Source organism: Syngnathus scovelli, chromosome 4 (assembly GCF_024217435.2).
Source record: "Syngnathus scovelli strain Florida chromosome 4, RoL_Ssco_1.2, whole genome shotgun sequence".
In the NCBI taxonomy this organism is placed as follows: domain Eukaryota; kingdom Metazoa; phylum Chordata; class Actinopteri; order Syngnathiformes; family Syngnathidae; genus Syngnathus; species Syngnathus scovelli.
The window spans coordinates 6,890,398-6,917,783 of NC_090850.1; the positions used below are offsets into that span (position 1 = coordinate 6,890,398).

Here is a 27,386-nt window from a genome sequence, read left to right on the forward strand (position 1 = left end):
TCAAGTGTCTTCTATGCTTGACTGCAAATATCACATGACAAGTAGCTAGACGAGAAACGGACATGTTACAAAATATTTATTTTAGATGGACTTCTCCCTACGAGGCTGTGGCGACTACTACTGTACAGACCAGATTTATGGCTCCTTCCAACTACAATTTGTTTTTCTGTTTCATCCCCAATTGTAGAAGTAGATCTTCTGCCAGCTGGGCAAATAATCCATGAGTGGCCCTGAAAAAACAATTTGTGGGACAATGAGACAAAAAAATAAAACAACCAGAACACTAACTTAAAAAACAATCATTGTTAACTAAGTTAGTAGACCTGGTGACCATTCAACCAGGGAATGTGTGTGTGCGTGCATGTGTGGGGGGGGTCTGTGTGTATTTATTTAGAACGTTTATAATTAATGGTTTTTTTTGTTTGTTTGTTTTTTCAAAATAACCATCCGTGAGTTTTCATCCGACTGGGCAAAGCTGAAATAGGGAGGGAAACTCAGGGATGGAGAATGATGCCCACCTCTGCAAATAATGACCGTACAACCAAAATAGGAAATGATTTAAAAGTTTAACACCTTAGTCAGGAGTACTTACGTGCTATGAGGCCTATTACTGGAACATGCTTGGCCAGAAGTCCCAGCAAGAAAATAATCTTTTCTCTGCAAAAATGTAAAATGATTTTACTCCAAACATATAATTCAACTGGGACTTTATCACTGAGGACAGTCATAACCAATTAGTGTATCTGACTTAAGTATACATTCAGGAGCTGATAGATGGAAAAAGCCCAATAGTTGCAAAGTGATATTAGTAACAAATTGCACTTTTTCCAAGCATAAACTCATACCATCAACGTAGTTAAAATCAATATTGGCATGAATTTCGGCAAATTTCTCCAACACTAGTTAAGTTTCCCAATGAAATACAAATGAATCTGTTTTCACACATCAGCTTAATCAGAACGAACACTTACATGTGATTTGGGTGTACAATATGTGGTTTTTACGAATGAAACCAAAAGTACAATATTTTTAAATATTTCATGATGGTACACAATTATTACATCACAGGTCTCTCTCGAGACAGAATGGTCTTAGATTGTTGCATTTATGTTTGTGTGGCAATTTAAATTACCAATATCTGATACGATTCGGAAGAAAAGAACATGTGCTTGGTGGCCTTCGAACATACTCACTCTGAATATCGGTCATAAAATGGGGAACGGACAAGGTAGTAGAGTAAAAGAAAGGTTCTTCTCCTCATCTCTTCCCTCTCCCATCTGTTATCAAAAATTCTCTCACGGAGAACTGCAAAGCTAGACGGGAAAATTGACAAAAAAGAGGCAATACATTTTCTGTGTACTGTTCTAAAGATGTTAAAAGAGAAAAACAAAAACACATGCTGTATGTAAAATCTATTTACTCTATACATGCCTCTCTGTTCCCAAATCAACCTCAGATCATCATACCTGACACCAACTCTAAAAATAACACCATCGTGCATCAGAGTCATTTTACAAACCTGGAAAGCTCCAGACCTGCAGATACAAGCCATGGCTTCCAGGACTGCTTTCCACACAGTCCAAGGCTGAGCACTGCAGTCAAAAAGCGCGTGTTAAGGGGAACCGTCTAATTAGAGCTTCAATAAGACAATCAAATGTGTTCTAAATGATAAGCTTTGGTGTCCTTTTTGTCCAAATGTATCAAATCTTCAGTGAAGGACCCCAAATTACACAAGGATAAAACATTTTTTCTCCAAAATTTAGCAAATCTTCACTGTTAATCTGGATTTAACAGCAATTGTAAAGCTATAAGGCCAGCACACTGACATTTCTGCATTCCACATTTTTACTGTTCTGACAAACAAATCTTTTATTCCTTTAACAAATGGGCTTGCAGTTTGTTGCCACCAAGTGGTCAACACAATTAATGCACAGGTTCAGGAATAAGCAGGTAAACGGAATGGTGGGAAATCATTTTCTATAGCGCTTCTTCTCAATAGCAGCACGAATGAGCTGAAGCCTATCATCAATTTGGACAGATGGTCATTCGTACTCATCTACTAAGGACAATTCAAATTTTGGCTGTCAAACTCAATGCCTAGGTGCCATATGCCCCCAACTCATACTGCACTGTATATTTGTGTTGCACACCAAACAGAGAACCCCCAAGCCGCACCCCCACCCGAAAAAAAAAAAAAAAATTAAAATCAAAACCAAATTACAAAGGTGGGAAGGATACAGTGCACAAGAGGTCGACTGATGTACACAGTTTCAGCGACGGTCTCCTGTAGCCTCAAGGGTGTTGGTTTGCTGTGGAGCTTCTCTTCCTTCAAGTTGCGACTTCTCTTTTTCTCACTGGCTGCTGCTCCCCACTGCAGAGGCTGTGCGGAGGGAGCTACCGCATCACAAAAAAGTATCAAAGTGGAAAATTAGCCTCAGAATGATTTCAACGGACAAGAGGAGTTCCCAATATAGATGTTTGTGTAGGTAAATAAGCACAGGCTGTTCACTTGATAAATTAGGGGTTAGGGGGTGAACGAGGAAAAGCCTACTTTTTGCTGACCGCACGCGCGGATAATCGCTTTGGAATCCACTAATAGAGCATGTGCATGTCGAACATGTATTTATCAAGTTGGCTTTCGATGGCAAAGGAAACGACAATCAGCCTCTTTGGGATTGATGAAGACAGAGGTGACGTGGACGAGCAGGGTAAAGGAGTCCCCGCATTCAGCCTCTGAGGTGACTGAAAATTGCCTTTCCATTGTCCCCTACATATAGTATTGCGTCTTAACGGATGCAGAAAGAATCTGATTTATTCTTCTCATTCAAATGTTCTTTTCATTTCACGCAAATGAAAAGCAATTATAAAGCAAATTGTAAAAATCAAGTAAACAATCATATAATGAAGCATGACACATGTTGCCAGCCCTGTAGCGTTTTAGTGTTTCCCCTTTTTCATCGCACTTCTTAATCGCTACTGCCAGTAAGGTCAACAGGTTGGGAAAATAGTGAGCACCAAGCAACAACCTCTGATGCTACTACACAAAAATTGATATATGCTCCTCTGTCTACAAGAATTTTGACACTAACTAAACTTTTGTCTTCATATCACGAACTACTTGCTGTTTATGACACACAATTTTGTCTTTGAAGTTTCAACACTGCTCACCGCTGCCCAGTGATCTGATGACACGGCCTGTCCTCTGGCCCACAAAGCAGCCGTTGTCTTGCTGTTCCACACTTCCATCATCTGTGCACAAAAGGAACTGTCTTTGACATCTTGCTGGGTCACCTCCTATTGGCTTGTATTTAAGTGTGACGGATGCATGTTACCATATTTTTCAAGGGGGTGTGGGGCTTATGATGAAAAACATAAATGGACTTTGTTTTCCCTCGCCCGGACGCGGGTCACCGGGGCCTCCCTCTGGAGCCAGGCCTGGAGGCGGGGCTCGAAGGCGAGCGTCTGGTGGCCGGGCCTTCGCCCATGGGGCCCGGCCGGGCATAGCCCGAAATGGAAACGTGGGTCCCCCTTCCCATGGGCTCACCACCTGTGGGGGGGGCCGAAGGGGTCGGGTGCAATGTGAGCTGGGCGGCAGCCAAAGGCAGGGACCTTGGCGGTCTGATCCCCGGCTGCAGAAGCTGGCTCTTGGGACATGGAATGTCACCTCTCTGGCTGGAAAGGAGCCCGAGCTGGTGTACGAGGCAGAAAGATTCCGACTAGATATAGTCGGACTAGCCTCCACGCACAGTTTGGGTTCCGGTACAAGCCCTCTCGAGAGGGGCTGGACTCTCTTCCACTCTGGAGTTGCCCACGGTGAGAGGCGTCGAGCAGGTGTGGGTATACTTATTGCCCCCCGGCTGGGCGCCTGTACATTGGGGTTCACCCCGGTGAACGAGAGGGTAGCCTCCCTCCGCCTTCGGGTGGGGGGACGGGTCCTGACTGTTGTTTGTGTCTATGCACCAAACGGCAGCTCAGAGTACCCACCCTTCTTGGGGTCCCTGGAGGAAGTGCTGGAGAGCGCTCCTTCTGGGGACTCCATCGTTCTACTGGGTGACTTCAATGCTCACGTGGGCAATGACAGTGAGACCTGGAAGGGCGTGATTGGGAGGAACGGCCCCCCTGATCTGAACCCGAGCGGTGTTCTATTGTTGGACTTCTGTGCTCGACACGGATTTTCAATAATGAACACCATGTTCAAACATAAGGGTGTCCATGTGTGCACTTGGCACCAGGACACCCTAGGCCGCAGTTCGATGATCGACTTTGTAGTCGTGTCATCGGATTTGCGGCCGCATGTTTTGGACACTCGGGTGAAGAGAGGGGCGGAGCTGTCAACTGATCACCACCTGGTGGTGGGTTGGCTCCGATGGTGGGGGAAGATGCCGGTCCGACCTGGCAGACCCAAACGCTCTGTGAGGGTCTGCTGGGAACGTCTGGCAGAATCTCCTGTCAGGAAGAGCTTCAACTCCCACCTCCGGCAGAGCTTTTCCCACGTCCCGGGGGAGGCGGGGGACATTGAGTCTGAGTGGACCATGTTCCGCGCCTCCATTGTTGAGGCGGCCGACCGGAGCTGTGGCCGTAAGGTCGTTGGTGCCTGTCGTGGCGGCAATCCCCGAACCCGCTGGTGGACACCGGCGGTAAGGGATGCCGTCAAGCTGAAGAAGGAGTCCTATCGGGCCGTTTTGGCCTGCGGGACTCCGGAGGCAGCTGACAGGTACCGGATGGCCAAGCGGAACGCGGCTTCGGCGGTTGCTGAAGCAAAAACCCGGGCGTGGGAGGAGTTCGGTGAGGCCATGGAGAATGACTTTCGGACGGCTTCGAGGAAATTCTGGTCCACCATCCGGCGTCTCAGGAGGGGGAAGCAGTGCAACGTCAACACTGTTTACAGTGGGGATGGCGTGCTGCTGACCTCGACTCGGGACGTCGTGAGTCGGTGGGGAGAATACTTCGAAGACCTCCTCAATTCCACCTACATGCCTTCCATTGAGGAAGCAGGGCCTGGAGACTCTGAGGCGGATTCTCCAATCTCTGGGGTCGAAGTCACTGAGGTAGTTAAAAAACTCCTCGGTGGCAAGGCCCCGGGGGTGGATGAGATCCGCCCGGAGTTCTTAAAGGCTCTGGATGTTGTGGGGCTGTCATGGCTGACACGCCTCTACAACGTTGCGTGGACATCGGGGACAGTGCCTCTGGATTGGCAGACTGGGGTGGTGGTTCCCCTCTTTAAGAAGGGGGACCGGAGGGTGTGTTCCAATTACAGGGGAATCACACTCCTCAGCCTCCCTGGTAAGGTCTATTCAGGGGTGCTGGAGAGGAGGGTCCGTCGGGAGGTCGAACCTCGGATTCAGGAGGAGCAGTGTGGCTTTCGTCCTGGCCGTGGAACAGTGGACCAGCTCTACACCCTCGGCAGGATCCTCGAGGGTGCATGGGAGTTCGCCCAACCAGTCCACATGTGTTTTGTGGACTTGGAGAAGGCGTTCGACCGTGTCCCTCGGGAGGTTCTGTGGAGGGTGCTTCGGGAGTACGGGGTGCCGAGCCAACTGATAAGGGCGGTTCGGTCCCTGTATCACCGATGCCAGAGTCTGGTCCGCATTTCCGGCAGTAAGTCGGATTCGTTCCCAGTGAGGGTTGGACTCCGCCAAGGCTGCCCTTTGTCACCGATTCTATTCATAATTTTTATGGACAGAATTTCTAGGCGCAGCCGAGGCGTTGAGGGGGTCCGGTTTGGGGACCTCAGCATCGCGTCTCTGCTTTTTGCAGATGACGTGGTGCTGTTGGCTTCTTCAGGCCGTGATCTCCAGCTCTCGCTGGAACGGTTCGCAGCCGAGTGTGAAGCGGTCGGGATGAGGGTCAGCACCTCCAAATCCGAGTCCATGGTCCTCGATCGGAAAAGGGTGGAATGCCCTCTCCGGATCGGGGATGAGATCCTGCCCCAAGTGGAGGAGTTCAAGTATCTCGGAGTCTTGTTCACGAGTGAGGGGAGGATGGAGCGTGAGATCGACAGGCGGATCGGTGCAGCGTTGGCCGTAATGCGGACCCTGTACCGGTCCGTTGTGGTGAAGAGAGAGCTGAGCCAAAAGGCAAAGCTCTCAATTTACCGGTCGATTTACGCTCCTACCCTCACCTATGGTCACGAGCTATGGGTCGTGACCGAAAGAACGAGATCTCGGATACAAGCGGCCGAAATGAGTTTTCTCCGCAGGATGTCCGGGCTCTCCCTTAGAGATAGGGTGAGAAGCTCGGTCATCCGGGAGAGACTCGGAGTAGAGTCGCTACTCCTCCACGTTGAGAGGAGCCAGATGAGGTGGCTCGGGCATCTTATCAGGATGCCTCCTGGACGCCTCCCTGGGGAGGTGTTCCGGGCATGTCCCACCGGAAGGAGACCCCGGGGACGACCCAGGACGCGCTGGAGAGACTATGTCTCTCAGCTGGCCTGGGAACGCCTTGGGATCCCCCGGGATGAGCTGGATGAAGTGGCTGGGGAGAGGGAAGTCTGGGAGTCCCTCCTAAAGCTGCTGCCCCCGCGACCCGACCCCGGATAAGCGGAAGAAGATGGATGGATGGATGGATGGTGTGGGGCTTATAAATGTCGTCAAAATGTCAAGCACAAAAGAGCAGAGTTGACATCAACTTACCTTTGTCACCTAGCTCTGCACCTCTGTCAAGGGGGATAATCGGCGGTGAAGTCTGGATGCCCGATTTGTACCGCAAAAGAAGCACAAGGCGAAAAACTGCCCTTTGGGATTAATGGGAGAGGAGAATTCAGTCCGATGAGGAGCAGCAACTCATCACGCAGCCATTAATGTAAAAACTGCCATGTTGACACAACTCAAAATTTGATTAAAAGTAATTTACTTAAAAATTTGAATGAGTCCGATGACAAGCCAGCAGCCAACTTCACCGCACACCTTTTGGGCACCCATCTCCAGGAACACCTCCACATACTCCAACACAGAAAGCCAGGTGAGTATTCTCTGTTGTGAGATGGACTGGACAACAGAAAACAAATTTGAAAATGATGGCTATGACACAAACAGATTTTTTTCTACATGTGCACGTAATCCGCTTGACTTGTGTAAAGATTATAAAGTAGAATAATTGATCCTATTTTCGCTAGTCAAACACTCCTGGGCATTGTCCCAGCGGATGTTTTGGGATCTAAAGACAGTCTCTCCAAACAAAATTCATCTTTGATGGCGCTTGAACAACCATCTGAATTCGGCCTGTCGAAATGTAAACGTTGGATTTGAAAAGATTGGAACCACTGGAGGACGACCGTTCAGCCAAGTGTGTCCGCCTAAAGCACTTTCTTTTCAAATAGGCAGCAGAGGAAGTGCCATAGGTGGACTTCAAGAGAAATGTAAGTCAAATGTACCCTTACTGATTTCCATTAAATACATAACCAACAAACAAACAAACAACTCGCTGTACAACTGTTTTCATTTTCATGATCAAAGAATATCTCAATTGAGTGTACAAGGTGAAAACTGGACCATCCCTTTAAGAGTGCTCACCACAGTTAAGGCACATTTCAGGCCTCTGCGCAGAATGCTGTCATTGAAAAGCACCAGGAGATTGGAAGCAGAATACACTGAAAAACACACAAAGTCACACAATGAATCCCATAAACATTTGCACATTTCAATCCTAACCCTATTGTGGCAAATTGTGAGTTGGGGGAAATAAGGACGTCTTCCTCAGTATATCTACAGTTAAAAAGAAGAACCCATTTTTATGTTTTTTTCCAAGCATATACAACATTTTAGATGACTAACACTATTCTATTCCTACTGTGGCATGATGCTATGACACAACACAGCAGAATATTTTAATTTTAATTTGCTAATTGAAAGAGACTCTATAAATATGTGTTGCCGTAAAAACTTGTAATGAAGTCAAAGAGAATTTGACATTCCTAGCATCCATTGCATCATGTCTTTTCTTTCTGTTTCCTTCTGACTAGGTTTCACTTTCATGTTTAGTCATATTGGTTGAAGACAGGAAACTGTTGGGTTTCCTTCGAAATGATTTATACTTTTATAGTATCTCTGTTGCACAGTAACAACACGGCCCATTTTGCTTATTCTGGACACATACTGAACATGATTTCAATTACAAAAATTAATAGAATTCTATTCTGCAGGTATGCATATATGAAAACCTAAAAGAAATTCTAAGCATGACCTCTTATATAAAATGAAATTCTATTCATGAATTAAACAAAATTCCACTTGCAATATGGGAATGTGTGATTCGGTCTGAATAATATAGCAGCTTTGGTGCAGCACTTTTACATATATTACTTTACTAATTCTTAAATAATTCTCTTGTGTGAAAAGTCCACTATTCAACTTTAAAAGAGACAATAAAAAAATAAAAAAAATAAACACCTTTGATGCTTTTTCGTAGTTTGTGTTCCAATGCAATTTCTATTCATATCGATGATGATTTAAGAAGTTTGGTCACTCAACAAATGAAATTCTTATCACAATGCACAGGAGTTTCCTTCCACATTCCAGAACCATGTTGGGTGAAGTGCAGATTCTAAATTGTGTATTTTGGGCAACCATTAACACTTTCCCGATTCATTGTTTAAGGTGATTTTAAAGAAACTGTTTTTTATAATCCCCTTTCCATATGTTGCATCAGTCTTGATTCTTTCAGTTTCCTTTTGACATGCTTTCAGTTTCATTCTGTCTCATTCAGGATGGTAATTCTATTTAACGGTCATTGATGTAGGTGTGGTTCAAGATCTCTTCATTTATTAATTTACTCGCTTTAAATAATAATTTTAAAAAAGACTTCTGTGACCCCAGTAAAAGTCTAAAACTTCCTTTAGACTTTCAGTTTTCAGTCCAAGACTGTGAGAATTGTTAGATGTAAATCCACAAAAGACAAAAAGAACACTCCAGTTGCAATCGATTCAATAGCCAGGGCATACTAAATATATGCTGAGGGGATTTATGTGTAGTAGAATCATGTTTATCCATCTGTCCACCTTTTTTGTACACTAGTTATCCAGTTCAGGCATCTGGCATCTATCCCAGCTTGGGGCAAAAGACAGAGTACAACCTGGATTGATCTCCATTCCATCGCATGGGACTTATTATAACGACAGAAAAAAAATCACACTCACATTCACACTATAGCTACTGTAAATGGGAGCACTCATTCTGTCTGTACAGAAATCAAAATCGAGTGTTTGTATTAGAACGGTGATTTGTTTATTGTACCATATGTTTTAGTCCTTTCTAGATTTCTTGTTGGGATTTGATCTGAGTTTGTTTGTTTGTTTATTTCGGCAAGTACAACACACTTATTACAGCATTGGGATGTGTAATAAATAAAATGTATTATCTTTCTAGTTCCCTAGTAACTAACTTGGCTAACTAGTAATCAATTTATGGAGCATTACGAAACAGCCAAATGTCACAGAGATGTATCTTTCTGATAAATCAGTAAGCGACTGTGCATAGACTATTTTTTTACTTACCAAGTTCAGATAGTTCATGGGAATCTGCAAATCTTCCTGCAAAAAAGAATCAGTGTTTAATGATGGTTTCTTCATGTGAACCCCCGTATTATTATTACTAATTGTTTTTCTTATGACCGTTTTAAGCGCCTTAAATATTCTGGGAAGTCACTCACCTGCGATTAGGTAAGAAATAGTCCGAACTGTGCTCTCCACCTGTGCCGTTGCAGTTGGGTTCCTTCTAACATACTCTGTATAACGCTCGTAAACCCGAGTCAATTTATCAATGTGCTCCTTGAAGAGAGACATTTTGCAGCGCAAATTGAAAATCTACACTCTACATTTAATTGGTGTTCTAAACGCCATTATTTTTTGAATATTGCATATAGAATATAGCTGAGAATATTGTAAACACAGACGTTTGCAGGACAAACTTCCGGAGTAGTGGTCCTACATTTTTTTTTATTCCCGCTGTTCAAGTGCCTTGGAGTGCATTAGTTCCGACCATGAACATATAAAAGCCCCGTTTCTTCCAGAGTCCTGCCTCGCACACTATTGTTGCATCAGCGCTCAGTAGCTTCGCGCCGTAGAAATGTCGATCACAGGAGAACAAGGTAATTTTTCCTAATTTATCTTCTCGTAGTCTAGTTCTGAAATGTCGTTGAACTGTCACTCATATAACACGTAGCCTAGCTTTCTGATTGTAAAATGTGGGCATGCTTAGCTGCGTGACAGTCGTTGCTGCACTCGCTGGAAAAACCTGGCCATTTTGGTACTTTGGAATAATATGCACAATGATTTTTATTGTTATTATTATCATCATAATTATTATTCTTAAGGTTTCTCATTTTATGTGATGAAATAGACTATTTGCAAGTATTTATTCATAAACTTTGGAAGCGTATCTGTAACTAATCGGGTGTTTAAACAATGTAACACGAAATTAATTAACTTAGAAATGACACTAAGTTGCAATTTTGAACCTTGACATGTTCTGACCACATGGATAAAATTTCAAATACCTAGTGTGTGTGTGTGTGTGTGTGTGTGTGTGTGTGTGTGTGTGTGTGTGTGTGTGTGTGTGTGTGTGTGTGTGTGTGTGTGTGTGTGCGTGTGTGCGTGTGTGCGTGTGTGCGTGTGTGCGTGTGTGCGTGTGTGCGTGTGTGCGTGTGTGCGTGTGTGCGTGTGTGTGTGTGTGTAGTTTGTGTGTGTGTAGTTTGTGTGTAGTGTGTGTGTGTTTGTGTGTGTGTGTGTGTGTATTTTTTTTCAAAACTTTGTGTCTGATGTAATATTGTCATTTATGAAGACATAATATACAGGAAATACTGCACAAAGGCTTTTTCAATTTTTTATTAAGCTGTCACCCGTTTTCCAATATATGTTTCGTAGTTAGACTACTACAGTTAGATTTAAATCTTCAAGTTGAATTTAAAATGAGTTGCGGTTATGGTCGTGCGCACGAATTGATTAAAATGTAACAGTATCTTCTGTACGGGGGTTAAGGAGAGCCCCACCCCCAATCGTCAGTAGAATATTTTCGGTTTCGTTTTGACTTTGCTTCATTTTCATTCTTAGTAATTGGAGGATGCTTAAAGGAAAACGTTCGGTTTCACTTTTAGTTTACAAAATAGACTAGAAATTTCCCGTGCTTTTTCCCCCCCAAAGGATCCAAATAATTGGTCATCTTTCATTTGTTTTTATCTGTTGATGGATTAATACACCCATGGTTTAAGATTGATCATATTCATAACTGTGACCTAATTTTTGTGGATAATGATGTTTCTTTAAATGCATAACCAAGATGTTGGTCTTATTTTGTATATCACAAAAACATTAGAAGTAATTAGCCAAATAAGAATATTGCAATTGCTCTGATACCTCAGAAAGCATTGCTTTTCTTTCTTTCTTTTTCAAGCTTCTCATTTCTGTACCATGAAGGGTGCATCACATTCAGTGGTACATTCTGTCATGTATTGCGAGGAGAAAATGACACTTGGCAACAGTCAGGCATCACCTTATCAAAGACGAAATCAAAATACAATAGATGACAAACTGGAGTGTGAGTTGCTGCAAATGTTTCATGAGCTTTTTGCTAATTCCCTTCTTTGCACTGTCCTTTCACTGGTGAAACTAATCGCGGCTGGTCGGGGGGAAACCTGTTACTGATTGTTTCAGGCTGGTGCAGCCTAGTCTTATCTGCAACTATTTGCTTTCTTTCTATTTTGCAGTCTTTGAGTATGGCTTCTTGCTCCAAATAAAAGAGGATGCTGCACTTGCAGCAGCACTGAATGACTACCTAACAACTCGCAGCTACCTGGCTGGTTTCAGCCCTTCTCAGGCTGACCAGCAGGCACTTAAGCTTCTCCACAGGCCCCCAGACCCACAACATGTCCACGCTCTGCGTTGGTACAGACACATAACATGCCTCCAGCAAGACCTGAGCCCAGACAGCAGCAGTGAGTAGACAGTTGAAGACCTCAGCAGGCTAGACTTGTCTGTAGAACCAGTTAGGACATTGACGTCCTCAGGCAGGGAAAGTGGTTAGTCGCCCCCAATATAAACACTAGCGGTAACACTTGCTGTTAGTCAGACACGTGCCTGCATATGCTACATGTTTTCAAAATGGAAAAATATGGAAAAAAAATAGATGCTCTAATATTAGTTTTGCCATGAAAGTAGTTTTGTTGCTGCGCAGGCCAGTGTGACAGCAGGACCAACTGCTTTGAGTAGTCATTATCAGTCACTAGGAGAGATTATGAGCAGTCATGTGATGGATGTTATGAATCATGTTACAAATATGCATACACGAGAGCGAGCGATCAAAATGTGAAGTCGCATTTGTGGAAAAAAAGTTAGTGACCTACCAAATGTTATCTTGCCTACTCTAATGCATGGACACTGGGATATTGTGGTCCAATAGAGGGGTGAAACTTGTGCTTTCATGGATTGCCTTATAACTAAATGTGGACCCAATTCATCTAGTATCCTTGTTCAAAGTCAAAGTCAGCTTTATTGTCAATTTCTCCACATGCCAAAGACACACAAAGAAACCGAAATTTCGTTCCCCCCTATCCCACGGTGACAAGACATGGCTCACAACAGACAAACAAGTAAACAAGTATAACAAAAGTGTGCTGAATAAATAATGAATAAATAACACAACAATAAATAAATAAGAGGAGCAGGGGGAAAAAAAATGAAGTATGTTTTGGCCCTGTTTAATACATTTGACAATCTGATTTCAGGGAAAGGAAAGAGGGTACAGCCTCAGTGGTCTCCACCAGCTGGAACAGATGTTCCCCAACTCAGACTCTATAATAGTCTCACCAGAGCAAAGGTAGTGAAGATATTTATTAAATCAAATGCATCATTGTTTTTGGTGTTGAAAAAAACTTCCCAAAATTAGAGCTCTATGAACCTCAGTTAAATAAAGACCGTGCACATTAGTGCGGTTCGTAAAACGTCTTCTATAAAAGGCCTGCTTTTTTTATAGTTCTCATTGTGTCAAACATGTAGAAAGAACAAAGAAAATGGATCATTACCATATGAACACAACATATTTGATTTTCAATTTGTTTGTTGTTTGAGTGAAGAAATGGAATTACTACATGTTGCCATCTTGAAAATACTTTACTGTTAATGTTTTGAGTGACATTTTCACATAGGTCACATAGGCTTGTAAATACCAATGCGTTATATATTTCTATTTGACATGTCTATCGACACATGCAGCTCTAATAGCCCTCAAAAATAAGGGTCCAGGAAGTGTTTACAACAAAACATGTAATCTGTAGTTATTAACTTGCTTTCTGTGAACTATTTTAGGAACTCTTTGTTCCTCAGAATGGAAAGAAGGTCACATGGTACAGCTGTGGTCCAACAGTGTACGATGCCTCCCACATGGGACATGCCCGGTAAACGGGACACAGTGAAAAACATTCCACCTGTCACCACCACACTAAAGTACAAATAAGTTCTCATTCCGAATGTCTTTCCAGATCATACATCTCTTTTGATATTCTGCGAAGAGTACTGAAGGACTACTTCAAGTATGATGTTTTTTACTGCATGAACATCACAGACATCGATGACAAAGTATGTACAAGCTATAAAGGAGCAATTTGTTAATGCAATAACTAGAGTTAACGAGTATGCTCAAAGTTGGGTATTCTGCTGCTCAGACTCACAGAATGGCAAACAAGGAGGGACACTAAATTGTGCCCCCTTGTGGAATCTTTTAACTTCCTCAAGCAGAGTACTTGTGCGTTGATAAAAACCTACCTGAGGTCACTCGTGTTCGAAGAACATCTGGCCTCTGACTCATAAGTAGGAAACACGCACCTCGGAATCGTTAAGAAAACTGCACGTGTGACCAAAGGGGTGTCTCACAAATTCATGCTAGAACCTCCACTGACTTGCGTACTGATAGTAGTAGTAACCCCTGGTTTAAAATATATAAGTTGACTCACCGGTCAGATGGTCAAAACGTTCTGTTGCTATTCTTACACAGATGATATTCTTCTTGTTCATGACTCATAGATTCCTCAACTTTGTAACGCTAGCTTAAAGAATATTAACCAACACTTGGTGAACAGACCTTGAGATGACCACAGAGCCCTGATTAGTGTTTTTTACCATTTTAAAAGACATTTTATTTTTCCACTGAGGGAAATTAAGGGGCTGTGATGCTTATTATACTTCATGTTTTAAGCAGTCGATCGAGAAATTGATTTGTAACCATTTGTCTGTCAGATAATTAAAAGGGCACGTCAGAACTACCTAATGGACCAGTACAAGGAGAAGCAACCACAAGCTGTTCAAATACTGAAGGATGTGATGACTGCCCGAGTGGTGAGAAGTTACAAAAATAAACTTTGATGTCATTGTCATCCCTAAGTTTGTATGTCCAAACAAGTACCATCAAATTTTAACTATGGACATTCTACAATAGGTTACCAGTGGCTCTGTGATTTGAACGTGCTTACTTGTTATCCTCAGCCCTTTCAGGCTCGCTTGGCCTCAACTACTGACGCAGATAAAAAACAGATGCTTGAAAGGCTTGATGCTGCCATCACCAGTGCTCTGCAGCCTCTGCAGGCAGCATTGGAGAGTAAAGCTGCAGATGACATCGTGCAACCTCTGGCCCAGGTAAGACTTAACCTTAATTACAACCACAAATGTATTTCCTTCACAAGGCAACAACTTTGTTTTATTTTATATTTAGTATTTGGACAAATAACTGTGTTTACATTTTGGCTTTATCTTTTAATATATAGTTTCAGTATTCTGTCAATTTGTTTAACATTAAAATACAGTACTATTATAAAATGTTGTCTTTCTTCTAGGCACTGCTGGCAAATTCCAAGGACATGCTGTCTGACTGGCTGGACAGTCAGTTTGGAAGTGAAGTCACAGACAACTCAATCTTTGCTATTCTGCCTACATTTTGGGAGGGAGAGTACCATAAAGACATGGACGCCTTGAATGTAAGTGGCACGGTGCAGTTTAATACGAAAGGTAACAGTGTGTCATAAACTACTCTGTCTTGTTGGTTACCAAAGAGAAATGGTGGTAATGAATCAATGTGTTGCTTTAAAAATAAAATAGATATTGGAAAGCTAAAAAATGGCAACTGTTAGAGATTTGCTCACTCCAACTTATTTTGCAAGAACCACACGGTAGACAAGCAAGTTCTTTTAGACACCTGCAGGTGGAGAGATCACTCGCTACAGGAATGAAATCTGGAGCCTCTCCCAACTACAAAGGCATATTTATTAAGAGAAACAGAGTGGGGGTAAGAGTAGGTTGAATAGGAAGGCCTTGTGCTCTAGTCAAAACATATCAGGGGATGTTTTACGACCTTGTGGAGGATGGGACAAGGTAGGTTATTTATTACCGGTTGCATTTCAACATAATCATACGATAAGGATAATCTGAAAAACCCCAACAGCAACATTTGAGTTTTGTACTCTGAATTTGGCTTAATATGATTATCATTGTATTTAGGCTCGTCACAAAAGTTACTATATCTGCTGTGATGAATAGGGCTCCAGATGAACTTTTAGCACAGGTTGCACTTATGCACCTAATGTTTTTTTTCTTGGTTGCACCAGCACTAAACTTGGATGCACCCAAATTTTTGACTGCATCACATTCACAAAGATGATAGGGAGCAAAATAAAACATCTCCAAAATATTTGTAAAAATTTAAAGAAGCTCATTTAAATCTGGAAGTGAAGACTGCACTTGTCCCAAGATTATCTTTGTTTTCTAGGTTCTTCCTCCTGATGTCCTTACCCGTGTCAGTGAATATGTGCCAGAAATTGTGGAGTTTGTGAAGAAGATTGTCTCAAATGGCTATGGGTAAAGTAGAGTGTAACATAATATTTATCATTTCAGTATAAATGCTAATGAGTAAAATGTTGTTTTCAGGTATGAATCAAATAGCTCTGTTTACTTTAACACTGCAAAGTTTGATGCCTGTCCAAAACACTCGTATGCCAAACTTGTGCCAGAGGCAGTTGGAGATCAGAAGGCTTTACAAGAGGGAGAAGGTACATGATACCATGTTTGGAATGATAACAATGATAACCATGAGCTAGCTTGTTTATATATTTTTGGGACACCATGTTCCTAAATCCTAAAATGCCTACTTTCAAAACTTGAAAGTACCACCCATAGACTCTATAATTTTTTGTCGTGTGTATTTAAAAAAAAAAAAAAAACAACATTTAGGTGACCTCAGTATTTCTGCCGACCAGTTAAGTGAGAAAAAATCACCCAATGATTTTGCCTTGTGGAAAGCATCTAAGCCCGGAGAGCCTTCATGGGACTCTCCTTGGGGAAAAGTAAGATGAGTTTCCTTTTTGCTTCCCATTTGAGAGACCTTTATGTACAATTGCTAAAAGTTTGGAAAACATTGGATTTTTTTTTTTTTTTTTTAATGTGTTAATAGGGAAGGCCTGGCTGGCATATTGAGTGCTCGGCCATGGCCGGCTCCATCTTGGGGGAGTCGATGGATATTCACGGTGGTGGGTTTGATCTCAGATTCCCCCATCATGACAACGAGCTGGCTCAGTCTGAGGTACAAAACTGACGAAAAAGTTTTAATATTAATGTTATGTGAAACATTGGCAGCTTCTGATCGTTACCGAGACCAACTATGTTTTGTGTTTTTGTTCTTCGTAGGCTTTCTTTGAGAATGATCATTGGGTCCGTTACTTCTTGCACACTGGTCACCTGACGATTGCAGGATGCAAGATGTCCAAATCTTTGAAGAATTTTATTACCATTAAGGAAGCCTTGGCAAAAAACACAGGTTTTTTAGTTATCTTTTTTTCCCTTGTACTCTTAACTGACTGCCTGAGCATAAAAAAAAAAATGTTGTGCTCAATGAATTTGAGTGAAAGGGGTTGACGACACCAATCACACTTGATTTGTTCCTGGTTTTACACAGTGAAGGAAATGGCCAATTTGTATTTATGGACCAGAGACTTTGTGTAAACACCAATGTCATGCAAGATAAAAATTTTATAGCCTTGGATTTGTTAGAGGCAGACATAATTTGTGAGGACACTTGAAGCCAAGATGTACTGTACAGCTGTCGTCCCCAACTTATTTCCACCACAGACCGATTCATAAAAGTCTAGAACTTTTGGCGGATCGGCAACCCGTCACTAGGATAACATCAACCCTTTAATATGGTCACTGTGGTAACGCTCCTCATGAGTGATAAAAACAACACAAAAACTGGGGTATTTTGTAGATATATAAATGATTCATAAAAGTCTATAACTTTGGCGGATCGGCAACCCATCACCAGGAAAACAACAACCCTTTAATATGGTCACTATGGTAATGCTCCTCGTGAATGATAAAAACACAAAAACTGGGGTATTTTGTAGCTATATAAATGAACGTGAATAAAATAATACATTAAGTCAATTGAAACCAGATTTTAAGATCCTAATTTGACCCTATTAGAATTTTTAAAAGTTACATTAACTCACCCAACCGCTTCATTTAGAATTGAAATTCCTAATTACGTACTGTATGCTCATTGATCAAACATCAAAGCTGCCTTTTTGTGTGCCAGTCAATGGCCAAAAGATTGGCAACACAAACTATACATCAATTCCCAAGAGAAAAAAATGATGCCAGAACAGGTCATTATTAGATCAAAAGGGAATTAAATTTGTGCAGCTCAAAGATGTCAATTTTATAAAATAGTATTTGATAGTAAAGCTCCTGTGAAGTGTTCCTTTTTTAAAAGTGAGCAAATCCACACATCAAATGTCTGTTTTAACACATAATTTGTCTTTTTCTTTTCATATTTGAAATAAAATAGTCTTGAAATAATAAGTCTGTGTTCCTGTTTGTTATTGCAGCCCGCCAGCTCCGTCTTGCTTTCTTGATGCATTCGTGGAAAGATACCTTGGATTACTCCCCCAACACTATGGAGTTAGTTGTCCAGTATGAGAAGTTCCTGAATGTATGTGATACTGGCCAAATAAATCTCTCTCTCAAAAAAATCTGTTTATCCTAAATAATTTCATAATTAATATGTTGTGTTCTTTTCTTTCCTTTTGTGAACAGGAGTTTTTCTTGAATGTGAAGGACATTCTGCGTGCACCTACTGACATCACAGGGCAGTTTGAAAAGTGGGATGTAGCAGAGGTGGCACTTAACGAAAGGTAAGAGAAAAGAAACGCGGCGTCGCATATTGGAGTTGATATCTTCTCTGGTCAGTCGTCATAATAAAAAGTTACAAATAAACGGACAAAAATGTGGTTCTGTTGTTGTCTGCTCCACCCTTCTACAAATTTAGGAGATTATGAAGTAAAAGCAAAATTGTTAAATAACAAAACGAAAGCTCGGCTGTAATGTAATTTTTAATCAATTTTATGTATTTTCTCTGCATAGCGCTACACAAATATTTAAAGGCCAAAAAAACCTAATAATTTCAATAGGCTAAGATTTTTTACATTTTTCAGCTTAACTAATTTTAATTGAATCAACACCAAAACACAACAAAATAGAAATTAAAACATGGAAAACAAAAAAGACCAGGAAAAAAAAAAAACCCCTCCAGATAACTTTTGTATTGTTACGACTAGCAATCAGAAAAACTATGAAAAAAAAGTACCTCTGCTTTGGGTAGTTTATTGAATACTATCTGTCCTGTTTTGGAGAAGCTTTACTCAGGACAGACTTGTCTTCATCCAGCACCAAGGAGCAACAATTGCTTCAATGGCGCCACAAGGGGATGGCCACGGCCACCCTTATAAATTTACTGGCCACCACCTCACTCTCCCCAACAGTGTAAAAGCATCACTTATGTATTTAATCCCAAATGCACAGCCAGCCCGGCCCCTCTTGGTATCCCCTCATGCTCAGCAGAACCCCTCCAGAACCCTCTGTTTTGGTTACAATAAAAGTACATCTTATGCCTTATAATTGTTTTGGGACTAAAAATGATAACTGTACTGTTTTTTATTAGATCATTAGTAACGTGTATTAATAGTAACAAAGTATGTATGTCAGAAGTTATTTCCTCAAGTCTTTCAGTGTACTGCCTAATAGGTAGGTGTATCATCTGTGTCCTCTAGTTTTTACGACAAGAAGGCGGCCATCCACGTGGCTCTGTGTGACAACATTGACACCCGCACAGCCATGGAGGAGATGAGGCAGCTGGTTAATCAGAGCAACAGCTACATCGCCAGCAAGAAAGGTGCTAAGCTGAGACCCAACCGCATGCTGATGGAAAGTATTGCCATGTATCTCACCAAAATGCTCAAGGTGAGAAAAGAAAAACAAAAAAGCCCTCTGGTGCATCCTGATTAACGACTTTTAAATTATAACAATGTGAAAGCTTTATTTGGTCTGTGTTTTCATGTCAGAGCTTCTCATAAAAAAGTTATTGATGTCTTCTAGATATTTGGTGCAATTGAAGGTTCAGAGCCCATTGGTTTCCCAGTTGGAGGACAAGAACAGAGCGTTGACGTAAGACAGAGCCATTTTTCTATCACCAGTCATTTCTAATATTTGCTGGACACCACTTATTTTGCGATAGCATAAGTAGAATTTATATACAAAATTATATGTATAAAATTTGTTAAGACAACAAATGCAGTCTTTCATGTGGCTGGTTTAATATAAATATTAATAGTTTTTATGCTGTCTTTTTTAGCTGGAGAGCACAGTGATGCCTTACCTTTCAGTTCTGTCTACTTTCCGAGAGCAAGTACGAATAATTGCCAGACAGCAGAAGGGTAAGACCTGTAGATTTCTGCTCTGCTTTGATTTGACTTGTAACATTTCAAGTGTTGCACAAAAAACAGTAAGCAAAAGTTTTTTTTTTTTCCACTAGCAGTGTAAGTATTCGTTTTTTGTATTTTTCTACCAGTCATGGAGTTGCTGGTGCTTTGTGACGATGTCCGTGATGTTAAATTACCGGAGCTGGGTGTCCGACTCGAAGATCATGAAGGTAACATAACATCCTGTTTTATATCATTGTAAGTAAGTAATTGTGTGCCATTTAGTTGTGTGGATATGAATTGACAGTACAGTACTGTATGTGGCTGTAGTATATCTATATCGCGCTCTCGCTCTCTTTTTCTTTCTTTCGACATCAAACGCCGATGCTGCATCTTGTGCGCCGGTGTTACGGGCTTAAACGTGAGCAAAACAGAAAAATAAATCGGATACAAGATAGGTGAGTTTGTAAAAAGGAAATGACGGCCTACTGAACCAGGGAGTCAGGATGCACTTATGTTGCGTGTTAAGAGCACAAATGTCACTTTCGTTAGTTTTAAAATGCTGCTCCTGGTCCTCAGGTTTCCCTGTCTTTGCCAATGCCATCGCCGCATTGCAGATCAAACAAACAAGCTTGAAATAAGACTAGACAAAAAATACAAACAACTCAACTACTCCGAGTGCTAGCTGGCTGGTGACCGCAGGTCAAGTACCCTCGACCCGTTCAGCACTCCTGTCTTTAGAGAAGCAAAGTAGGAGGAGCGCTGTGTATATTTGTGCTTGTCAAACTATTACCCACAAAAGTTTTTATTTTTGTAAATACCACAGCTAAGGCCAAATTCAGTATTATTAAGAGGCTTTATTCATGATGTAGTTATGCAGTGTGACTTTGTTGCAGGACTGCCAACTGTGGTGAAACTGGTGGACAAGGAGATTTTATTGAAGGAACGCAATGAAATGGTCAAGGTAAAGAGAGGCAGTGGTACCATGTACATTGCAGTGTGAGTTAGAACAAAGGTTTCTTTGCCAGTGACAGGATTTTCTCAAGTTTGATATGTATGTGTCGCTTCATAATAATGTAAGTAAAGTAGTACAAGTTTAATACAAAAGAAAGAGCAGGGAACTGAGATTAACCAGTCATTTCTTCCATTCCAATTTTGAATATACAGTATGTGAATACAATACTTAACTGTGAACTATTTTGTTCATAGATGGAGGAAGAGAAGCAGAGGAAAAAAGAGGAGGCTGCTAGGAAGAAAGAAGAACAAGAGGTTTGTTTTGACCTCTTCGGCTCGTGAAAATATTGCGATTAATCAAACTGTAATGTTCCTGATTTGTTTGTTCATGGCTTTTGTGTTTCAGATAGCTAAGCTTGCTAAAATGAAGATTCCTCCATTTGAGATGTTCCTTACAGACACAGACAAATATTCCAAATTTGATGAAATGGTAACATGTTACACAGGTTTACAAATTACAGCTGTCACCTGGAAAAAAATGAAATATCAGCAAAATGCAAGCGTTTTCTATAATCCAGTATGCCTGTGAACCCCGCAATGAAAAGCAAGGAATATCTTGGCCATGTCTGACAATTTTACCAATAATATGCGAGGCTGGTGAGTCAGCACATCTAAATAGCCAATCTCCAGTTGTTCGAATGGAAAAGTCGATGTTCCTGATCTTTTCATGAGTCATATGAACCAATTAATTCTCACATACTATGTACAGGTCTCGTCATGTCATTTCTTCATTTGTCCGCAGGGTTTTCCCACAAATGATGCTGAAGGGAAGGAACTCAGCAAAGGACAAGAAAAGAAACTGCGCAAGCTTTATGAAAATCAACAAAAGATCCATAAAGAGTACCTTTTGAGCATTGGCGTGCAGTCAGGGGAGGCAAAAAAAAACTAAATAAAATGATTTTCAGAAAGTTCAGTTCAATGGTCTGTTTAGTGTTTTTTCAAACCGATAATGTCTATAGTTTCATAGTCAAGGTGAAAACTGGACCATCCCTTTAAGAGTGCTCACCACAGTTAAGGCACATTTCAGGCCTCTGCGCAGAATGCTGTCATTGAAAAGCACCAGGAGATTGGAGGCAGAATACACTGAAAAACACACAGTGTCACACAATGAATCCCATAAACATTTGCACATTTCAATCCTAACCCTATTGTGGCAAATTGTGAGTTGGGGGAAATAAGGACGTCTTCCTCAGTATATCTACAGTTAAAAAGAAGAACCCATTTTTATGTTTCTTTCCAAGCATATACAACATTTTAGATGACTAACACTATTCTATTCCTACTGTGGCATGATGCTATGACACAACACAGCAGAATATTTTAATTTTAATTTGCTAATTGAAAGAGACTCTATAAATATGTGTTGCCGTAAAAACTTGTAATGAAGTCAAAGAGAATTTGACATTCCTAGCATCCATTGCATCATGTCTTTTCTTTCTGTTTCCTTCTGACTAGGTTTCACTTTCATGTTTAGTCATATTTTTTGAAGACAGGAAACTGTTGGGTTTCCTTCGAAATGATTTATACTTTTATAGTGTCTCTGTTGCACAGTAACAACACGGCCCATTTTGCTGATTCTGGACACATACTGAACATGATTTCAATTACAAAAATTAATAGAATTCTATTCTGCAGGTATGCATATATGAAAACCTAAAAGAAATTCTAAGCATGACCTCTTATATCAAATGAAATTCTATTAATGAATTAAACAAAATTCCACTTGCAATATGGGAATGTGTGATTCGGTCTGAATAATATAGCAGCTTTGGTGCAGCACTTTTACATATATTACTTTACTAATTCTTAAATAATTCTCTTGTGTGAAAAGTCCACTATTCAACTTTAAAAGAGACAATTAAAAAAAAAAAAAATCAACACCTTTGATGCTTTTTCGTAGTTTGTGTTCCAATGCAATTTCTATTCATATCGATGATTTAAGAAGTTTGGTCACTCAACAAATGAAATTCTTATCACAACGCACAGGAGTTTCCTTCCACATTCCAGAACCATGTTGGGTGAAGTGCAGATTCTAAATTGTGTATTTTGGGCAACCGTTAACACTTTCCCGATTCATTGTTTAAGGTGATTTTAAAGAAACTGTTTTTATAATCCCCTTTCCATATGTTGCATCAGTCTTGATTCTTTCAGTTTCCTTTTGACATGCTTTCAGTTTCATTCTGTCTCAGCCTCTTTGGGATTGATGAAGACAGAGGTGACGTGGACGAGCAGGGTAAAGGAGTCCCCGCATTCAGCCTCTGAGGTGACTGAAAATTGCCTTTCCATTGTCCCCTACATATAGTATTGCGTCTTAACGGATGCAGAAAGAATCTGATTTATTCTTCTCATTCAAATGTTCTTTTCATTTCACGCAAATGAAAAGCAATTATAAAGCAAATTGTAAAAATCAAGTAAACAATCATATAATGAAGCATGACACATGTTGCCAGCCCTATAGCGTTTTAGTGTTTCCCCTTTTTCATCGCACTTCTTAATCGCTACTGCCAGTAAGGTCAACAGGTTGGGAAAATAGTGAGCACCAAGCAACAACCTCTGATGCTACTACACAAAAATTGATATATGCTCCTCTGTCTACAAGAATTTTGACACTAACTAAACTAACTTTGTCTTCATATCGCAAACTACTTGCTGTTTATGACACACAATTTTGTCTTTGAAGTTTCAACACTGCTCACCGCTGCCCAGTGATCTGATGACCGGCCTGTCCTCTGGCCCACAAAGCAGCCGTTGTCTTGCTGCTCCACACTTCCATCATCTGTGCACAAAAGGAACTGTCTTTGACATCTTGCTGGGTCACCTCCTATTGGCTTGTATTTAAGTGTGACGGATGCATGTTACCATATTTTTCAAGGGGGTGTGGGGCTTATAAATGTCGTCAAAATGTCAAGCACAAAAGAGCAGAGTTGACATCAACTTACCTTTGTCACCTAGCTCTGCACCTCTGTCAAGGGGGATAATCGGCGGTGAAGTCTGGATGCCCGATTTGTACCGCAAAAGAAGCACAAGGCGAAAAACTGCCCTTTGGGATTAATGGGAGAGGAGAATTCAGTCCCATGAGGAGCAGCAACTCATCACGCAGCCATTAATGTAAAAACTGCCATGTTGACACAACTCAAAATTTGATTAAAAGTAATTTACTTAAAAATTTGAATGAGTCCGATGACAAGCCAGCAGCCAACTTCACCGCACACCTTTTGGGCACCCATCTCCAGGAACACCTCCACATACTCCAACACAGAAAGCCAGGTGAGTATTCTCTGTTGTGAGATGGACTGGACAACAGAAAACAAATTTGAAAATGATGGCTATGACACAAACAGATTTTTTTCTACATGTGCACGTAATCCACTTGACTTGTGTAAGGATTATAAAGTAAAATAATAAAAGTAAAATAATTGATCCTATTTTCGCTAGTCAAACACTCCTGGGCATTGTCCCAGCGGATGTTTTGGGATCTAAAGACAGTCTCTCCAAACAAAATTCATCTTTGATGGCGCTTGAACAACCATCAGAATTCGGCCTGTCGAAATGTAAACGTTGGATTTGAAAAGATTGGAACCACTGGAGGACGACCGGTCAGCCAAGTGTGTCCGCCTAAAGCACTTTCTTTTCAAATAGGCAGCAGAGGAAGTGCCATAGGTGGACTTCAAGAGAAATGTAAGTCAAATGTACCCTTACTGATTTCCATTAAATACATAACCAACAAACAAACAAACAACTCGCTGTACAACTGTTTTCATTTTCATGATCAAAGAATATCTCAATTGAGTGTACAAGGTGAAAACTGGACCATCCCTTTAAGAGTGCTCACCACAGTTAAGGCACATTTCAGGCCTCTGCGCAGAATGCTGTCATTGAAAAGCACCAGGAGATTGGAAGCAGAATACACTGAAAAACACACAAAGTCACACAATTAATCCCATAAACATTTGCACATTTCAATCCTAACCCTATTGTGGCAAATTGTGAGTTGGGGGAAATAAGGACGTCTTCCTCAATATATCTACAGTTAAAAATAAGAACCCATTTTTATGTTTCTTTCCAAGCATATACAACATTTTAGATGACTAACACTATTCTATTCCTACTGTGGCATGATGCTATGACACAACACAGCAGAATATTTTAATTTGCTAATTGAAAGAGACTCTATAAATATGTGTTGCCGTAAAAACTTGTAATGAAGTCAAAGAGAATTTGACATTCCTAGCATCCATTGCATCATGTCTTTTCTTTCTGTTTCCTTCTGACTAGGTTTCACTTTCATGTTTAGTCATATTGGTTGAAGACAGGAAACTGTTGGGTTTCCTTCGAAATGATTTATACTTTTATAGTATCTCTGTTGCACAGTAACAACACGGCCCATTTTGCTGATTCTGGACACATACTGAACATGATTTCAATTACAAAAATTAATAGAATTCTATTCTGCAGGTATGCATATATGAAAACCTAAAAGAAATTCTAAGCATGACCTCTTATATAAAATGAAATTCTATTCATGAATTAAACAAAATTCCACTTGCAATATGGGAATGTGTGATTCGGTCTGAATAATATAGCAGCTTTGGTGCAGCACTTTTACATATATTACTTTACTAATTCTTAAATAATTCTCTTGTGTGAAAAGTCCACTATTCAACTTTAAAAGAGACAATAAAAAAAAAAAAAATCAACACCCTTGATGCTTTTTCGTAGTTTGTGTTCCAATGCAATTTCTATTCATATCGATGATGATTTAAGAAGTTTGGTCACTCAATGAAATTCTTATCACAACGCACAGGAGTTTCCTTCCACATTCCAGAACCATGTTGGGTGAAGTGCAGATTCTAAATTGTGTATTTTGAGCAACCATTAACACTTTCCCGATTCATTGTTTAAGGTGATTTTAAAGAAACTGTTTTTTATAATCCCCTTTCCATATGTTGCATCAGTCTTGATTCTTTCAGTTTCCTTTTGACATCATTTCATTTATTAATTTACTCGCTTTAAATAATAATTTTAAAAAAGCCTTCTGTGACCCCAGTAAAAGTCTAAAACTTCCTTTAGACTTTCAGTTTTCAGTCCAAGACTGTGAGAATTGTTAGATGTAAATCCACAAAAGACAAAACTCCAGTTGCAATCGATTCAATAGCCAGGGCATACTAAATACATGGGGATTTTTGTGTAGTAGAATCCTGTTTATCCATCCGTCCACCTTTTTTGTACACTAGTTATCCAGTTCAGGCATCTGGCATCTATGGGGCAAAAGACAGAGTACAACCTGGATTGATCTCCATTCCATCGCATGGGACTTATTATACCGACAGAAAAAAAATCACACTCACATTCACACCATAGCTACTATAAATGGGAGCACTCATTCTGTCTATACAGAAATCAAATTCGAGTGTTCGTATTAGAACGGTGATCTGAGTTTGTTTGTTTGTTTGTTTGTTTATTTTGGCAAGTACAACACACTTATTACAGCATTGGGATGTGTAATAAATAAAATGTATTATCTTTCTAGTTCCCTAGTAACTAACTTGGCTAACTAGTAATCAATTTATGGAGCATTACGAAACATAGCCAAATGTCACAGAGATGTATCTTTCTGTTAAATCAGTAAGCGACTGTGCATAGACTATTTCTTTTCTTACCAAGTTCAGATAGTTCATGGGAATCTGCAAATCTTCCTGCAAAAAAGAATCAGTGTTTAATGATGGTTTCTTCATGTGAACCGCCGTATTATTATTACTAATTGTTTTTCTTATGACCGTTTTAAGCGCCTTAAATATTCTGGGAAGTCACTCACCTGCGATTAGGTAAGAAATAGTCCGAACTGTGCTCTCCACCTGTGCTGTTGCAGTTGGGTTCCTTCTAACATACTCTGTATAACGCTCGTAAACCCGAGTCAATTTATCAATGTGCTCCTTGAAGAGAGACATTTTGTAGCGCAAACTGAAAATCTACACTCTACATTTACCGTAATTGCCGGACTATAAACCGCACCGGATTATAAGCCGTACCAGCTAAAATTTAGGGATATTTCATTTTTTTTCTTGCATAAGCTGCACCAGACTATAAGCCGCACGTGCACACGAGTTTTTTACAAAGAAAGACAGTACATAGAAAGCCTTTTTAACATTTTAATAACATACTTGTACATGTCTTTCTTAACATTGCCTGTGATGCAGCAGTAGTACCGCAGCAACGCGGAAGTGTGCACGCGAGTTATTAGCGAAGAACTGGACACAGAAAGTTTTTTTTTAAGCTTTAATAAAATACCTTAACATTTCTTTCCAAACACTGCCTGTGACGCGGCAGTAATACCGCAGCAACACGGAAGTAACACAGCAGCAACACGGTAGCACAGCACGAATAGGGCTGGTTAAAAAAAACATACCAGTAAAAGTAAAAAAAGAGCCGTCTTCATCTTCCTCCTGTGCACTGAAACTATCAAAGTCTTCCTCCTTAGTGTCCGATTGGAATAGCGTTAGATATCCTTCGCCTCGCACTTTCTCAGTCTCTCTTTTGTCGTCGGTTTTATGCATTTCTTCGAGTGTGAAGAGGTTCTGTTCATGGTAATCTTATTCATGCACGAAGCGCTAAATTATATTAAACTAGCGAGCGACACGTATTGCTTA

The 27,386-nt window shown here is 40.7% G+C and overlaps 3 protein-coding genes across 6 annotated transcripts; 1 reads left to right on the forward strand and 2 right to left on the reverse strand.

Moving 5' to 3' along the window:
• Positions 1-59: 59 nt before the first annotated feature.
• On the reverse strand, positions 60-21,817 carry pex16 (peroxisomal biogenesis factor 16). 2 transcript variants are annotated; one of them, XM_049718091.2, is made up of 11 exons: positions 21,746-21,817; positions 9,491-9,526; positions 7,512-7,588; positions 6,853-6,986; positions 6,633-6,733; positions 3,169-3,249; positions 2,239-2,394; positions 1,520-1,592; positions 1,194-1,313; positions 593-657; positions 60-230 (listed from the first exon to the last, which is right to left on the reverse strand). In XM_049718091.2, exons 1-11 carry the CDS (start codon positions 21,759-21,761, stop codon positions 172-174), a joined length of 918 nt encoding a protein of 305 aa, XP_049574048.1. In that variant the 5' UTR covers positions 21,762-21,817; the 3' UTR covers positions 60-171. The 2 variants fall into 2 exon arrangements, with proteins under 2 accessions (XP_049574048.1, XP_049574027.1); XM_049718070.2 differs by lacking the exon at positions 21,746-21,817 and adding an exon at positions 9,646-9,792.
• On the forward strand, positions 9,959-21,652 carry LOC137839528 (cysteine--tRNA ligase, cytoplasmic-like). Of its 3 annotated transcripts, XM_049718045.1 has the most exons (23): positions 10,047-10,083; positions 11,698-11,925; positions 12,715-12,806; positions 13,295-13,383; positions 13,468-13,564; positions 14,222-14,320; positions 14,468-14,617; positions 14,815-14,955; positions 15,744-15,832; positions 15,902-16,023; positions 16,205-16,317; positions 16,425-16,553; positions 16,658-16,787; positions 17,857-17,960; positions 18,065-18,162; positions 19,078-19,267; positions 19,403-19,471; positions 19,659-19,740; positions 19,875-19,955; positions 20,622-20,689; positions 20,935-20,994; positions 21,086-21,169; positions 21,482-21,652. In XM_049718045.1, the coding sequence occupies exons 1-23, from the start codon at positions 10,062-10,064 to the stop codon at positions 21,626-21,628; spliced, it is 2,484 nt and encodes an 827-aa protein (XP_049574002.1). In that variant the 5' UTR covers positions 10,047-10,061; the 3' UTR covers positions 21,629-21,652. The 3 variants fall into 3 exon arrangements, with proteins under 3 accessions (XP_049574010.1, XP_049574002.1, XP_068506584.1); XM_049718053.2 differs by lacking the exon at positions 11,698-11,925 and having other exon boundaries at positions 9,959-10,083; XM_068650483.1 differs by lacking the exons at positions 20,622-20,689; positions 20,935-20,994; positions 21,086-21,169; positions 21,482-21,652 and adding an exon at positions 20,305-20,381.
• LOC125967225 (peroxisomal membrane protein PEX16) lies at positions 20,643-26,688 on the reverse strand. The gene is made up of 7 exons (XM_068650490.1): positions 26,555-26,688; positions 26,400-26,435; positions 24,572-24,648; positions 23,899-24,032; positions 23,679-23,779; positions 23,436-23,515; positions 20,643-21,822 (listed from the first exon to the last, which is right to left on the reverse strand). The coding sequence occupies exons 1-7, from the start codon at positions 26,685-26,687 to the stop codon at positions 21,763-21,765; spliced, it is 621 nt and encodes a 206-aa protein (XP_068506591.1). The 5' UTR covers position 26,688; the 3' UTR covers positions 20,643-21,762.
• Between the last annotated feature and the right edge of the window lie 698 nt (positions 26,689-27,386).

Excerpts from the sequence above, each read along its gene's own strand:
- pex16 (XM_049718070.2), bottom strand. The coding sequence starts at position 9,778 with ATGTCTCTCTTCAAGGAGCACATTGATAAATTGACTCGGGTTTACGAG. Across the intron at positions 6,987-7,511 it reads TGAAATGTGCCTTAACTGTG|TCCATCTCACAACAGAGAAT; the intron begins GTGAGCACTCTT and ends TCTGTTGTCCAG. Across the intron at positions 6,734-6,852 it reads GGACTCATTCAAATTTTTAA|GGCAGTTTTTCGCCTTGTGC; the intron begins GTAAATTACTTT and ends TTAATCCCAAAG.
- LOC137839528 (XM_049718045.1), top strand. The coding sequence starts at position 10,062 with ATGTCGATCACAGGAGAACAAG. Across the intron at positions 11,926-12,714 it reads CCTGAGCCCAGACAGCAGCA|GGAAAGGAAAGAGGGTACAG; the intron begins GTGAGTAGACAG and ends ATCTGATTTCAG. Across the intron at positions 20,690-20,934 it reads AACGCAATGAAATGGTCAAG|ATGGAGGAAGAGAAGCAGAG; the intron begins GTAAAGAGAGGC and ends TTTTGTTCATAG.
- LOC125967225 (XM_068650490.1), bottom strand. The coding sequence starts at position 26,687 with ATGTCTCTCTTCAAGGAGCACATTGATAAATTGACTCGGGTTTACGAG. Across the intron at positions 23,516-23,678 it reads TGCAGAGCTAGGTGACAAAG|ATGATGGAAGTGTGGAGCAG; the intron begins GTAAGTTGATGT and ends TTTTGTGCACAG. Across the intron at positions 21,823-23,435 it reads CATCAGATCACTGGGCAGCG|TGTATTCTGCCTCCAATCTC; the intron begins GTGAGCAGTGTT and ends TGTGTTTTTCAG.